This window comes from Salvelinus alpinus, chromosome 16 (assembly GCF_045679555.1).
Source record: "Salvelinus alpinus chromosome 16, SLU_Salpinus.1, whole genome shotgun sequence".
NCBI classification, from domain to species: Eukaryota; Metazoa; Chordata; class Actinopteri; order Salmoniformes; family Salmonidae; genus Salvelinus; species Salvelinus alpinus.
In genome coordinates, this window is record NC_092101.1 from 40,952,437 (window position 1) to 40,967,851 (window position 15,415).

A 15,415-nucleotide genomic window follows, 5' to 3' on the forward strand; every position below is an offset into this window, starting at 1 on the left:
TTACAAGACCTTCGCCTCATAAACAGAAGTTTATTTCAGTCTTCCAGCTACGCCTCTTCAACAATTGCTATACTTCATGATTTTTAAGACTTATGGATATTGAGGACAACAATAGGCTACTTGAATCCAGTCCAGCCATACAGCCATTATCTTCACTAAACTGACTGACCTAAAATAATATTTTCTGCTTGATTCGGTGGATTTGCCATCATATTTAAGGGTGGACAGTGGATTAATGATTATCCCTACAGGTTAAAGCTTTATTGACCTGTAAAATCTGCTGGCTAGGGTTAGGGTTCACTGGCAGACAGTAGCCTAAATTACTTGATCTGTGTGTAGCCTATTGTCCATGCAGCTGTCTTTACATTTTGAACTAAATAGATTCTTGCTTAGCCTAATGAAGAATCTCTAAACATCTTTCCAATCATCATCAAAGGAATCATGATGGAATGAAAATAAAACATAGTATTGCTATATATCACAACCCACTGGGCACAGAAGTCAATTCGATGTCTATTCCACGTTGGTTCAACGTCATTTCGTTGAAATGTATGCATAAGAGAAATATGCTCTTTAAAGGGTAATAAATCAAGTTAAGCCTACATGTGGTTATTTGCTCTTAATTAGCCTATAGGCAAGTAATATCAATACATCATATTAATAAGCTATTACACTAACACCTGCACTGAAAAATGTTGTCCTGAATGTATCTAGTTTCGATAATATAATGTAATAGTCAGTATTAACGGTTTTACTAGTCTGGTGTGAAACGGAATCCACGCATCTCATCATGTGACACCACCGTGCGGCATAGGACAGGAGGCGGCACGACACTGCCACCATATGAAACCAGAACTGGCCATCGCTTCAGGACCCGGATCATGCAAGGGATTTCCCTACAATTTTTTCCTCAGCAAAACCCGTTTCCTTTGAAATCTGAGATAAATAATTCATTTAAAAATGATAGCAAATAATTAGTAGAATATTTAGTTGGTTTCTGTATATTGTCGTCGTCTTCTTCAACCTGCCCCTCCACTGCCAGTAAACGCGTATTCAGCAACATGAATCATCCCCAGCATAGCCAGATTTTCTTTTACTTAGCATGTAGTTTTCCATTTTAATGAGTCAGTGTCTTTAAAAACTATGAGAATTATCAGCTAAGCACATATAAAATATTTTAGGGTTTCCCCCCATTTAAAATAGTGAGTCATTAATAATCTCAGATCATGCCCAACAATCCCCCCGGTCATATTTGTCATTCAGTGCGCTTGGAATGTTGGTTGTTTAGGCTACGGCGGTTTCACCATTTTTGGCTCATAATTATTAGCAAATGCATAAAAAAAACTTAAAGCAGCAACAGGACAGGGTATGTAACGTCATACAGAGGCTGAGCGCACCGTGCTGTTATCCCATCGTTACGCATTTCCTCGCCTAAAGATAGGCCTGTAACCCGACAAAACACCTGCACCGAATAGAACCAAACATCATCGATGCTATGGGATATTCAAATGTCTAATATTATGGTAAAAACGCAGATAGACTTCTACTGATTGCCAAACCATCATATGCAGAATATCTTTATGCAGATCTAGCCAACAGAATTCCTGGGGCAGAGAAGATAATCATTATGTAATATTCAAATCTAATCGGGGAGAAACACATGACGACGATGCTACTCCGAAACAATCATTTCGGTGTCATTTGATACAAAACTTATCTGGTTTAAAACGAATTATGCAACAAAAAAATGTTTAAAAATACAGCCCGTTTCGCATACCTTTCAGAGCGCTCGCTGTCATTATCTCTGGAACGCCGACGTCCTCAGCTCCTGAGATCCGCGCGGGGACCCCAGCTGCGCTCTGAGAAATGCCAACCTTTGATTTGTCATTCGCCGCCAGAGCAGTCAAAGGTCAAACGACCGATACTTCCTTCTGTACCTCAACCTGTAAGTGGTGGCGGTGCACGGGCGACGTGTATAATGTCAGCTCCTGCGGTTGGCTAAAATTACAATTACTAATGACTACGACATCATCATATCCTCACCTTATATTTAATGTGAGCTTCACTGAAACGAATCCAGCGACCTCAATTCGCTGATCTAACAACAATATGAAGCCTATCCATGTGAGCCCAAATGTTCCGGATGTCACATAGATCCATATACTGGGAAAATGCGCAGATTAGCGCCTCAGAATGCTGACTACACAGTGCATCATATCTTGCTGTAGCCTACTAATAAAACATAGGCAAGCAAAATCTGAGTAGGAATTTGGGGACTGGATAGATGGAAATTAAATTAACTCACATGTGCTGACATTTACATGAGACTGCCATGCTGACCACACCACTTGTTATGTGCCCAATAGTTGAAAAATAAATGTACACATACATGTTATTCAATCATTGCATCCACACTGTTTGCGCGTGTCAACGAGAGTCTGCATAGCCAGGCACTAAAATATACTTGATTATATTTGTGACGCTTGGCCGCTGCAAGCCCTGCCTCTCCCATCTCCTCATTGTTTTTTTAGCAGCATATACCCACGTGGGTGACTGAAAGGTGAACTGAGGTCCACACTCCAGTCAAGTTGGTGGTGGTAATGCAACCTAAAGTTGGTTGCCAACCGCCATATAAAGTCAGAAAAAGAAGAAGCCTAACGGAGGAGAGATTACTAGAAACAAATTTGGTTTACACTCTTATCTGGGGATTAATTGTCGACGTAGAGGACCATGTGCATTTCAGGTAAAATAAGGGAGGGGGTGCTGTAACATGCTGACCAGACCGGACATGTCGCGTGCGCGAGCGTCGCAAAATACATTTAGAAATCCATGTTATTCAATTATTGCACCCACACGACTTGCGCGCGCCAACGAGCGTCTGCAACGCCAAGGGCTAAAATAGAAGTCGTTCCTATTTCTGACGCAGATTGCGCTGAAAGTCATCTCCTCATTGATTTATAGAAGCAGGCACCCACGTGCCATTTCCTCATTGGTTATACCCACGTGGGTGATTGAAAGACGAACTTTGTTGCCGGTTGTCGTGATAATACAATGAAAGTTTAGATCACCATATAAATTCAAAGATGAAAAAGCCTGGAAGGAGGAGAGATGACTAGAAACGATTCGGTTGGCTGTTTTATGTGTGGATTAATTGTCGGAGTAGAGGTCCTTGTGCATTTCAGGTAAAATAACAACTCAATGTTTATATCCCAGGACAAATTAGCTAGCAACAGCAAGCTAGCTAAATAGGACAAATTAATGTTAGCTAGCAAGTGCAAGCTAGCTAGCTAAATTGCCATACATGTTTAATGCTTTTCGACCTGTCCCCAAATTAATGTCATTGGTTCAGAGTTTGTTTTGATATTTTAACCTGCGTGTCGTGATCGCGTTTGGTGTGGGGGGGCAAAATAAATTTATGCATGATAGCGCACGATGGCGCACGGGCGCAGCCGGTTTGGGTTCCGTGTGACTCTGATGAGTTCTGTCACATTATACTTCATTAGAATGCATGGTGGACTGGATACATACAGATGCTGCATCACCACAGTATGCCTATAGAGTTCTATGATAGCATATCTAATATGTTAGCAATGGCGTTCCCACTCACCACTCACAGTAGAAACCCATCAGTCTTCTATACAGTGCCTTCATAAAGTAGTCATACGCCTTGAGTGGCGTAGCAGTCTAAGGCACTGCATCACAGTGCTTGAGGTGTCACTACAGACCCGGGTTCGATCCCAGGCTGCGTTGCGACTGGGAGAACCTATGAGGAGGCACACAATTGTCCCAGTGTCGTCCGGGTTAGGGGAGGGTTTGGCCAGCCGGGATGTCCTTGTCCCATTGCACTCTAGCATCTCCTTGTGGTGGGCCGGGTGCATGCATGCTGACCTCGGTCACCAGTTGTACTGTGTTTCATCTGACACATTGGTCTGGCTGGCTTCTGGGTTAAGTGGGCAGTGTGTCAAGAAGCAGTGCGGCTTGGCAGGGTTGTGTTTCATGTTCTGGGTATGCTTGTAATCGTTAAGGACTGACAAGTTTTTCGGGAACAGAATGGATGTAAAAAAAATCAAAATCTTCCACTTTGACATTGCAGTATTTTGTGTAAATTGTTTACAGAAAATGGCAATTCAATCCATTTTAATCCCACTTTGTAACACAACAAAATGTGGGAAAAGTCAAGGGGTGTGAATTCATTCTGTAGCACATACAAATACTATTCAGAGAATGCAACTGAAATTGAATGTAGCTTTGAATGGTAGACATTTAGTTTCTACTGTAAACATATAGTAGGCATGGTGCCTGGAACTGGTGTTTGACCTTGAGAAGTCAAAGACCTGAAAGGAAATTCTGAGAAAATATGTTTATTTTCCTTGGAATATGCCAGAGTTTGGACAGCAACATGACTTCTGGACAGAAAACATTCAGTGTGTGGTGGTGGGGTAATACACAGTGTATGAAAAGCTTTCCTAGTCACTCATTCGCCATAATGGGCTTGTCATACTCATACTGGACCAATTACAGTTTACACCAGCGACTGTTTGCATATTGTGTTATTGAAATCTAACAGCGAGACACATCCTCCCACAAACACTGTCCAACCACACTGACCACACTCCTCCCTTTTCTGATACAGCCATTCAGACGTATTACACTTTCAATTGGTTAAAAGACTCTTTGGTCCCTTTTAATGCAGTTATAGACCAATTCATTAGAATAGTTTTACATTGTTTAGTCTTATAAGGTTATATTTGGTATAACGAAAATCAACAAAACAGTTTTAAATTGAACACAAAAACATATTAATGTAATCCAACTACCTTTGATAAAGATTAACATCTTAATCTGACGGAACTCTAAAAGTAAGCCACATTATAGGGTGTGCTGTTTAGAAGACAACAATTGTCATTTCAGTTTAAATGAAAGAACAATTAGAATTCAACAGTTAGTTAATTACCCTTACAAGTGCGAATTAATATGCTAGTGTGAATGTATTTTTTGAGATACCCTCGGAGATACCCTCGGCCAGGGTCTTCCATTATCAACGGCAACCCTGGAGCAATTAGGGTTAGGTACCTTGCTCAAGGACACATCAACAGATATTCGACTGTGTTGGCTCAGAGACTCGAACAAGCAACCTTTCGGTTACTGGCCCAATGCGCTAACCGCTAGGCTATCTATGTAAGAGTAATAAGAATGTAAGAGGCGAAGGTGCATGAAGATGGAGCAATTCAGGTATGACGTCATTGCTTTAGCACTACTCACAGAGTTTTTAAACTATGGCGCCGTATTATACAGTAACACTCCATTACACAAAACAAGAGTAATGGAGAGCACTGTATAATACGGCAAAAAAAGCTAATTAGGCGTTTGTGGTAAGTACATTGGGGCCACCATCTTTATGCATGTCCGGCTATTAAAGGCATACTTAGGGTTGCACAACTCAGGTTCTCAAGTTCTGCAGTCCTGCTGATTTCCATTTCCCCCTGGGGCTTCATACTTATTATCTGGAGAAGGGAAATCAGTCTCTGGTTAACAGGTAAGGACGAAAACCGTACACTGTAGCCCTTGAGGACCGAAGGTGGGGCCCCCTGATCTATAGTTGAAGTCGAAAGTTTACATACACCTTAGCCAAATACATTTAAACTCAGTTTTTCACAATTCCTGACATTTAATCCTAGTAAAAATTCCCTATTTTAGGTCAGTTAGGATCACCAATTTATTTTATGAATGTGAAATGTCAGAATAATAGTAGAGAGAATTATTTCTTTCAGCTTTTATTTCTTTCATCACATTCCCAGAGGGTCAGAAGTTTACATTCACTCAATTAGTATTTGGTAGCATTGCCTTTAAATTGTTTAACTTGGGTCAAACGTTTCGGGTAGCTTTCCACAAGCTTCCCACAATACGTTGGGTGAATTTGGGCCCATTCCTCCTGACAGAGCTGGTGTAACTGAGTCAGGTTTGAAAGCCTCCTTGCTCGAACACGCTTTTTCAGTTCTGCCCACATATTTTCTAAAGGATTGAGGTCAGGGACTTGTGATGGCCTCTCCAATACCTTGACTTTGTTGTCCTTAAGCCATTTTGCCACAACTTTGGAAGTATACTTTGGGTCATTGCCCATTTGGAAGACCCATTTGCGACCAAGCTTTAACTTCCTGGCGGATGTCTTGAGATGATGCTTCAATATATCCACATAATTTTCCTGTCTCATGATGCCATCTATTTCGTGAAGTGCACCAGTCCCTCCTGCAGCAAAGCACCCCCACAACATGATGTTGCCACCCCCGTGCTTCACGGTTGGGATGGTGTTCTTCGGCTTGCAAGCATCCCCCTTTTTCCTCCAAACATAATGATGGTCATTATGGCCAAACAGTTATATTTTTGTTTCATCAGACCAGAGGGCATTTCTCCAAAAAGTACAATCTTTGTCCCCATGTGCAGTAGCAAACCGTAGTCTGGCTTTTTCATGGCGGTTTTGGAGCAGTGTCTTCTTCTTTGCTGAGCGGTTTTTCAGGTTATGTCGATATAGGACTTGTTTTACTGTGGATATAGATACTTTTGCACCTGTTTCCTCCAGCATCTTCACAAGGGCCGTTGCTGTTGTTCTGGGATTGATTTGCACTTTTCGCACCAAAGTACGTTCATCTCTAGGAGACAGAACGCGTCTCGTCCCTGAGCGGTATGACGGCTGCGTGGTCCCATGGTGGTTATACTTGCGTACTATTGTTTGTACAGATGAACGTGGTACCTTCAGGCGTTTGGACATTGCTCCCAAGGATGAACCAGACTTGTGGAGGTCTTCAAAAAAAATTCTGAGGTCTTGGCTGATTTCTTTTGATTTTCATATGATGTCAAACAAAGAGGCACTAAGTTTGAAGGTAGGCCTTGAAATACATCCACAGGTACACCTCCAATTGACTCAAATTATGTCAATTAGCCTATCAGAAGCTTCTAAAGCCATGACATCATTTTCTGGAATTATCCAATCTGTTTAAAGGCACAGTCAACTTAGTGTATGTAAACTTCTGACCCACTGGAATTGTGATACAGTGAATTATAAGTGAAATAATCTGTCTGTAAACAATTGTTGGAAATATTACTTGTGTCATGCTCAAAGTAGATGTCCTAACCGACTTGCCAAAACTATAGTTTGTTAACAAGAAATGTGTGGAGTGGTTGAAAAACTAGTTTTAATGACTCCAACCTAAGTGTATGTAAACTTCCGACTTCAACTGTATGTAGTGCATAAGATTGTATTTGCAGACATGTTTTGGTAGCAACTGCCAAGCTAAAGGGGCTTCTAACAGCTCCTGTGCACGGCCTGCACTTCTACTGTGTCACCTCTGCTCTGCTCAGGGCAGTGGGATGTGCTGTGTGTCTGTCTCAGGTCTGCTAGGGATCTTAGTGCTGAGAAGAGAGTTGATGTAAGGCCAGATCCTGTCGGTCTCTGTGCCAGAGAACATGTGCAGGATGCCCTTTGACCTGGGGAGGAAAATAAGGTCACTTTTTAGATGCATAGTTGCATTGATACCATGTAGCTTAAACAAATTATATTGTAATAACATTATAATAATATTGAAACTAAATTGTAATTACTATGTAACTGATCAGTTATGTACTTTATCTGAAATGTCCATGTAAGAACATAAAGTATGGCCAAAAACCTTAAATGAGCAATGGTGAGAGAGTACGAAGGTGGGTACACTATTTCTGACCATGGACATTAATGATGAACTGACTACACAAGATTAGACTAGACTTTACAGGGAAAGCTATTTACACAGTGCTTTTAAAGATGTGTCAGTGATGTGAAGAGTGGACTTACTTGTACAGGTCTATGACTGGCTTGGCCACGTCCTTGTAGTGCCTCAGTCTGGCCACTAGAGCCTCTGGTTGGTCATTATCATGCTGGATCAGAGGCTCTCCGCTGAGGTCATCCCTGCCCTGGAGGGACGACACAACACAGAGAGATTCTTACAGCAATGGCGTAAACTCATGAAAACTGTACACAGAGAGTTATCTTGAACCCCTCACATTCAAATGATTCAAAGATTGTACTGATCATAAACAAATACAAGAGAATCTGGTACCATATTTTCACAGCCTTCTGTAGAAACCATTGCTTAGTGCTGGGTTCTGGGAGGAACAGACAGACTAACCAGAAGTCTAAACACGTATAAAGGTGAGAAAAGGGTGACAAACTGGTGATTAAAAGGAGAGAATCACTACAGTACTTCCGGACCTGTACGTGTGGAGGGTTGAAGCCCATGTTGTAGACCCTGCCGCTGGCTGGGTGGATCCAGCGGTCACTCAGTCGGTCCTTCAGGGTCTCATAAGGGATGTTGAGGCTGATGACCAGATCCAGATCACAGGTACTGTTCAGAGCCTTGGCCTGGGCTAGGGTACAGGGAAACCCTGAGGGAGAGAAGAGAGGGCGACTGTGGGGAGGGTGCGGGTTTGTATGTGTGTGTCTGACATGTGTCCCCATCAAGTCATGTTTACAAGTATGTGTGTGTGTGTGTGTGTGTGTGTGTGTGTGTGTGTGTGTGTGTGTGTGTGTGTGTGTGTGTGTGTGTGTGTGTGTGTGTGTGTGTGTGTGTGTGTGTGTGTGTGTGTGTGTGTGTGAATCTCACACTGCTTCTGCACAACAACGTTGAGGAAAATATGAATATATTTTGTGGGACATCATAAAACATCCAATCACAAGATCCTTATGTCTCCCTTTACCCGACACTGATATGAAATTGGTAGACATATTGCAAATACTGTATTTATCCAACACAAACTCCTCCTTCCTGGAAACTGGTTCTGCTGGGCCTTGTTAGACTAGATTAGGGTGTAAAATTGCACTAATGTTTACAGACCTTGGCCTGCTTTCAGCCGGTTTCTGGGTCAGACACAAACCTATTCAGTCAATGTTTGACATGATATCTTACACTATCTGGACGATGGTCATATTTAACAGTAAACTCAATCAGGTGTGTGTGTGTGTGTGTGTGTGTGTGTGTGTGTGTGTGTGTGTGTGTGTGTGTGTGTGTGTGTGTGTGTGTGTGTGTGTGTGTGTGTGTGTGTGTGTGTGTGTGGTCTTACCATCCATCAGCCAGCTGTGGCGGGTCATCTCCTCCAGCCTGGGCAGTAAGAGCCGTGTCATCACATGGTCCGGCACCATCAGACCCCTCTCTATGTAGGTCTTAGCTAGAACACCGGCCTCTGTGGAGAGAGGGAGGGAGGGGAGAGAGGATGAAGAAGAAAATAAGATGATGATTATGGCATCCATACCTGATAAGTAAAACGCATTAATACGTTTTGAAAGATTTCTAATAAGAGAGCTGGACTTTAGGCTAGAGGCAGGGGGGCAGAGCAAACCCATCTAGGAATACCATTTATAGCTTTAAAGTATTGTCCAGTGTTTCCAGATTTCTTTGAAATATGACCTATAATTACTTACAATATGAGTGAAATATTTTTCCTAAAAAGAATTTTAATTAATTATGTTAAAAAGCAACTTTTCTGTTTTGGAATGATATGGGCATTCCCCAACAACAGAATGGTGTGGGCGTATACCGGTCATTAAAAATATTAATGCGAGTAGACCGCTGATTGGCCAGGGGACTCCCTAAAACCACACCATTTCAATACATCTATAATTAGAAGTGACTTTTCGTAGCAGGTTAGGAGAGCATTTTCGCTAACCTAACCTTAACCCTTTTCCTAACCTTGAACTAATTCTCCTAACCTGTTACATTAAGCTCATCCTCTTCAGGAGTATGATATCATACTTTGAGGAAATAGCAAGCATTTTTTAAACAGTCTGTTTGAGATACAAGGTTGTGTTTTTTAAGTGTTTTTTCCTCCAATTTATGCTTTGGCCACAAATATGAGTATAGGACGACTCAACAACATTATTTGGGTATGAGTTAACAGAATATTACCTTTTAAAAATGACATTTTCACTGGACAGTTACACAACACCTAAGCGATTACCCATTCACCCTGCTTTCTTTTCCCGCTTTTTCCCTGCTTTAGTCACAGCAGTCAGTCACGTAACTTGCATCTAAGACAGATCTCCAGACAAAACTACAGTCTCTAAACTACAGTCAGCAATAATTGATTCATGTCATTGAATGACCTACTGACCAATCTGGATCACGACAATGTTGTTACAGTGGCAACAATAGAAGTACATAAAGCCAAAGCATACTATTGTTGTGTCCACAGAATTAAACGGAAGATCTCTATGGTTTTTCTATGGTTCAATATAGAGTATGATGTGTTTATACAAGTGCTACTGTAGGCCTATGTACTGTAAATAACTCCAGTATAGTAAGTCTGGAAACTGGGTTTAGTTTAGTAAGGCATGGCCTTAAAGCAGTACTGACAACTGTAATTACAAGTATACACATGTGTTTTGGGTTTGCCCTGAATGCATCACATTTCATTTGCGGGCTAAAGAGCTGGGCACACATTCTGATTAAAATAGGCTTCATTTAATGGACTCAGAAAAGTCAAATCAGAGAAGTTACAAACATCACTCAATATTCTGATGCAGCATTGTTATAACAGCAAGGTAATTCAGGGATAAACGTTATTACAGCTTTTCAACATCTTAAACACACTATAACACGTTTTTACCTGCCACAGCCTTAAACAAAGTAAACTCTTTATAGCTGTTTTTTTAAACCACTTAATATGTGTATTTTAATGTGGACAATTTAGTAGGTTTGCCATCGCTTCTAACTTGAACTATTGTTTTTGTGGCTTGGATGATAGGAGTTTCCTGATTTGAGAAATCCTCCACTGTTATTGGATACAGTCCGGCATGGTGCCAACATGGAAGCAACTCTTCACTTCGCCTGAACTTGGGCCTCTGCTGGTGTTACAATATTATTGGAATTTACAGAAGTGAAAGCTCCGACAACAGGCTTAGGCTGCTGGGGGTGAAGGTTTAGGTGTGGCAAATTAAATGTGTGTGTGTGTGTGTGTGTGTGTGTGTGTGTGTGTGTGTGTGTGTGTGTGTGTGTGTGTGTGTGTGTGTGTATATATATATATAAATAAGAAAATATGGAAAAAATAATAAAGTAAACATAGATTGTTAAATTGTAAATGATAAATAGATGGTGAGTAACTTATCAAGAATAGGCCAACCTGTATTTGCAGCTATATTCTCCCGAAGAAAGTCGCCACTGGACAGATGTTTGAGGCCAAAGCTCTGCGCAATTCTTTCAGATATGGTCCCCTTCCCAGAACCTGGTGGACCCATGATCACAGCTCGGAACAGTTTGGCCATCATCCACTATAGCCTGAGACACCACGGACTGTATCTGGAGGAGACAAAAGAAAACCATAACATACTTTTTGCATTCATTGAAACATTGATAAGCATCTTTCAATGTTGCCCATGGTGTGCGCTGTGCAACTTATCATCAAAGTCTGTGCACAGAGACTTTCTGTTCCTTTGAGTTAACAGGAACATAGTTATTAAAGTGCATTATAATTTATTATAGTTATAATAGTTTAATTTATCATAGTTATTGAAGTGTATAATAGTATTGCAGAATCAAACAATTTCTTTCCATATTGGTTACTTACGATTAATAAAGGCTAAAGAAAAACGAAAAACGAAACGAAGCAAGGTTGATAAAGAGCCTCATTCATCCAACCAGCGAGAGAAATCGAACTTCGTAGATTTATTTTCGTACAGATGTCGGATTTAAACTATGGAGAAAAACAACAGTGCAACAGTCACGCATAATGAGATACCTCGCGGATGCCCACAATCACTCCTCACCTCCGATTTCTGCGTGTGTCCTGCAAAAGTATGCGTTATAAAGCACGTAGTTCACGCAGACCAAGTCAGATTTTTTTTCCTGTTTTCAAAGGACAGTATGTTGCCTGCGTCTTTAAGAAAGGGATTCTCTCTGCGAATGGATGGAGGAGCTGACACAACGCCCTATTTCTCAGCACCGCCCCGACACATCATCCAGAAATAAATGTGCGCAGGAACTCTTGGTGCTTAGGAATCTGGTACCTGTAGTTTTCTATTGTGCGGGAGACATGATGAATTCATTGTAGCAACCATATGTAAATCTATGGCTGAGACATGAGGACTAGAAGAGTATAGAATATAACGGATTAGAATAATAGAACCTGGATCGTCTGCACGACTGCAGATCCCTTTAGCTCACTGAGCTAACGCCTACAGGCATCAGTTTATGCAGCTATCACAAGTCTATAGATCTAAGGTAAGGTCATCAATCATGCATAGGCCTAGTTTGTGTGACCCACCTCTACTAGGTCAATACACTATTACACACTATTAGGTTAAAGGATCAATGCGTTGCCAGAAAGTTTACTTCACTGTATGAAAGTCCAACTTCGTGCATTGATGTTCTATTAGAATACAATTAAAGCTATTCAGAACTATTTGGGAGTAATATTTATTGGCACGTCTCCAGAGGGGAGAGTAGAGAGGGGGTGGGATCTTGATAATGACTGCGTAATGAATGGTATAAATCCGAATTAATGTTTACACTCATGCGTAAGACACCTATTGACAAAACACTGTGAATCCCAAAATTGACACAATTGTTGACAGCAACAGTCAATATAGCTCGCGCGCAACGGTAATTCTCGCATTTCGGGTGTCCCTCTGAAACATTGGCCATCACACATTACTAGCCTAATCCTAGATCTGTTTGTGCTTTCTCCTACTCCATTGTCATTGTCAAGCCAAACATGACAATTCCATAAGCAGATGGCAAGATAACAGAAACAGACTGGCACCCAGGCTACATACCATTACGCGCAGAGACGCTGTCATTCCGCGCAACATTTGCAGACCAAGGAATGTAGCCTACTTGTTGCGAACCAGACGGCGGCGTCAGTGTCCTAAAGCTGTCAAATGCTGCGCATGCACAGCCTATTGTTGTCTTCAGTCAATGGAACCTGCCTAATCCATCAGACGGAAATAAATTGGAAGATTATACATTTACTCACTAGCTGTTTTTTTTGTCACATGGTTGAGAGATTTCAATAACAACAAAAAATGGCGACAATCACGTTGTTCTATGTGGGTCTTGCTGCGTCATAAAAAAAATGAAAACGGGAATGAAACGGGCAAAATGCAAGTAAGTAAGTCTAATATGTCAGATATTGTACTGCAAGTAAATATAAAAAGATAATTGCTGATGTTAATGTGGACTACATAATACTTGTTTTTAACTAGAAAGGGGTGTGTGTAGGCTGGGCGTTAGCGTTTGCTGCACATTAATACGACTCAATAGAAAAGATAGCATTGCTGTTTGACATGGTCTTCTTATTGAATATTAAAGTTATTATGGCAATTTATGTATTTTCAAATTTGTCAAATGATAGACGGCCTATTTACAAAGGTTTTTAAATAACCTTACTCTTGTTTTATTTAGACTATAGAAACAGCAACAAGCAATTGAAATGTGTTGATTGCATTCGATTTTCTTATAATAGTGATCATATGTTTTGAAAGAAAGTACGTTTATTTAATATGATGGTGGGCTCTTCACGATTATTGGAGGGTCTGATATGGCTGATATGGCTATTATAAGAAGTACAGTCTATCTATGGTAAGTTTTGTAGCTAGGCTATTTACATTTTACAATTGAATTACGCTACCAATGTTATGTGTTTTGCTCGAATCAACTGTTCTCTCAACATTGTGCAGCTGTTTATTTTTTAAATAATTGTTGGCAAATGCTCGTGCAATCCTGTGATATCAAACAGAACCAGCTAATCGAGTTGTTTACATGAAGCGGAGGGCGGACAGAGCTAGGGAGGAGTCTCTGCGATCAGACTACGCGACTGGACTGCTGGAGAGGCTTCGCGCGCTGAGGGCGGAGCCCCAAGAATCATAACAAGTCTTACGTCAGCTCTGTGGTATAAATTATGCAATTCAAACATTGTACTGGGTAAACAGTGCTGGCGTCGACCAATTAACAAGTTGTTATTCCTGTAAAAATACATTTTCAAAAAAGTTTAGGAAAAAGATTATACACTACAGCTGTTACACATGTATGATATTGGGATTACATTCATATGAGGTGAGAAAGACATCATACTCATGGTAGTAAAATACCTTTCTGGAATTATGTAATCACTGTATGGAATTCATAGCACATGCATAATTATCTCTTGTGAATAATTACCAAGATTTGCAGGTTTTGTTAAATCCAGTTCCCTGTGTAACCTATAGTATAGAGAAGCCTGTTTACATTACTTCTGCATGCGAATGTGTTCTCATTCATGTAATTCGAGACTGTGGAAAACATGAGTACAAACATGATTTATGGTTTTAGCATATTTTCATAATCTCCAAAGGCACCCCCACCTGCCAACCCTATAGTATACAGCGTCTTCTCATTCTCCTGTCCCCCCTATTTATAGCATGGTTTCATCTGCAATAAAACAGTGTGACTGACTGTGGGGTATTATTGTTGCTCTGGACTCCCAGTCCTGTGTGTGTCTTTGACCCTGGCCTGGTATTATGAAGACGGATGGCATCCTGATACCTTGGCAGGGCGTTGGGTTGCACTGCCTCCACCACTGCTGATGTTGTACCGTCACTGTGCTGGAACTCAGACTGACTGGGCCCCTGGCTCTTGGCTCATGTCTCCTGTCTGCTAAATCTGACATCCAGGCTGCCCTGGTTCAGTTATCACTGTGCTGATGCTGTCCATTTTAAAGGTACAGTACTGTGATAACTGAAGGATGGCTGCCATCTTGACACACCTGACCCACTGACTATGTGATGATGGATGGAAGGATGGAGGGAGGGAACTGGTGCTGCAGTGAAGGAAAAAGGGGGGAACTTTTGTGTCTGAAATAATTACATATGGGATATTACAATGTTGTGTCTCCGACTTACATTTTTCAAAACCACATACAAATATTTGGATAATTAGAAAATGTATGATTATAGCCTAATATATTTTAATTTTATTTGACTAAAATTGATGTATGATGTATTATGTCATAAGTTGAAAGTGAACAAATTCTTCTTTTATAGCATTTGATTCATTAATGTTTTTCATTAAATGCAAATAAATCAGAAAGTAACTGAAAATAATATGTAGTCATGTTATTTCTAATACTCAAGTGTGGGGCGACTACAGTAATTTTGTTAAATTTCCAGAAATAAAATGCAATTATTAAAGACATTATAGCCTGTGATGTTTTGTGGGGAATTATTGATAATTAAAACTATAAAATATCTAAAATAAAAACATCACATTTTCAAATTGATTAATAACTTTGATTAGATTTGTATATAATAAATAATACAAACATATTTGTAAAAGTTAATAATACATTTTTGGTATGATTGTATAATAGAAATAACAACATATAAGTAAAGGTATTTACATAAGACTCCTGTTTGACA

At 40.5% G+C, this 15,415-nt stretch overlaps 2 protein-coding genes and 1 long non-coding RNA gene across 7 annotated transcripts in view; 1 reads left to right on the plus strand and 2 right to left on the minus strand.

Moving 5' to 3' along the window:
* The window catches only part of dnajc6 (DnaJ (Hsp40) homolog, subfamily C, member 6), a 73,349-nt gene extending 71,201 nt beyond the window's left edge, over window positions 1-2,148 (minus strand). For all 3 annotated transcript variants that reach the window (XM_071346234.1, XM_071346232.1, XM_071346233.1), the window contains exon 1: window positions 1,778-2,148. In XM_071346234.1, coding sequence (XP_071202335.1) covers window positions 1,778-1,799 — 22 coding nt within the window. In that variant the 5' untranslated portion in view covers window positions 1,800-2,148. The remainder of the gene's footprint in view (window positions 1-1,777) is intronic.
* A 2,197-nt stretch (window positions 2,149-4,345) lies between these two features.
* On the minus strand, window positions 4,346-12,936 carry ak4 (adenylate kinase 4). Of its 3 annotated transcripts, none has more exons than XM_071346238.1 (6): window positions 12,797-12,936; window positions 11,146-11,321; window positions 9,091-9,210; window positions 8,243-8,415; window positions 7,826-7,944; window positions 4,346-7,482 (listed from the first exon to the last, which is right to left on the minus strand). In XM_071346238.1, the coding sequence occupies exons 2-6, from the start codon at window positions 11,288-11,290 to the stop codon at window positions 7,353-7,355; spliced, it is 687 nt and encodes a 228-aa protein (XP_071202339.1). In that variant the 5' UTR covers window positions 11,291-11,321; window positions 12,797-12,936; the 3' UTR covers window positions 4,346-7,352. The 3 variants fall into 3 exon arrangements, with proteins under 3 accessions (XP_071202339.1, XP_071202341.1, XP_071202340.1); XM_071346240.1 differs by lacking the exon at window positions 12,797-12,936 and adding an exon at window positions 11,789-11,920; XM_071346239.1 differs by lacking the exon at window positions 12,797-12,936 and adding an exon at window positions 11,590-11,879.
* Window positions 12,924-15,097, plus strand: LOC139541515 (uncharacterized). The gene is made up of 2 exons (XR_011668360.1): window positions 12,924-13,127; window positions 13,759-15,097. It is a non-coding gene; the product is annotated as an uncharacterized lncRNA (long non-coding RNA).
* Window positions 15,098-15,415: the final 318 nt, after the last annotated feature.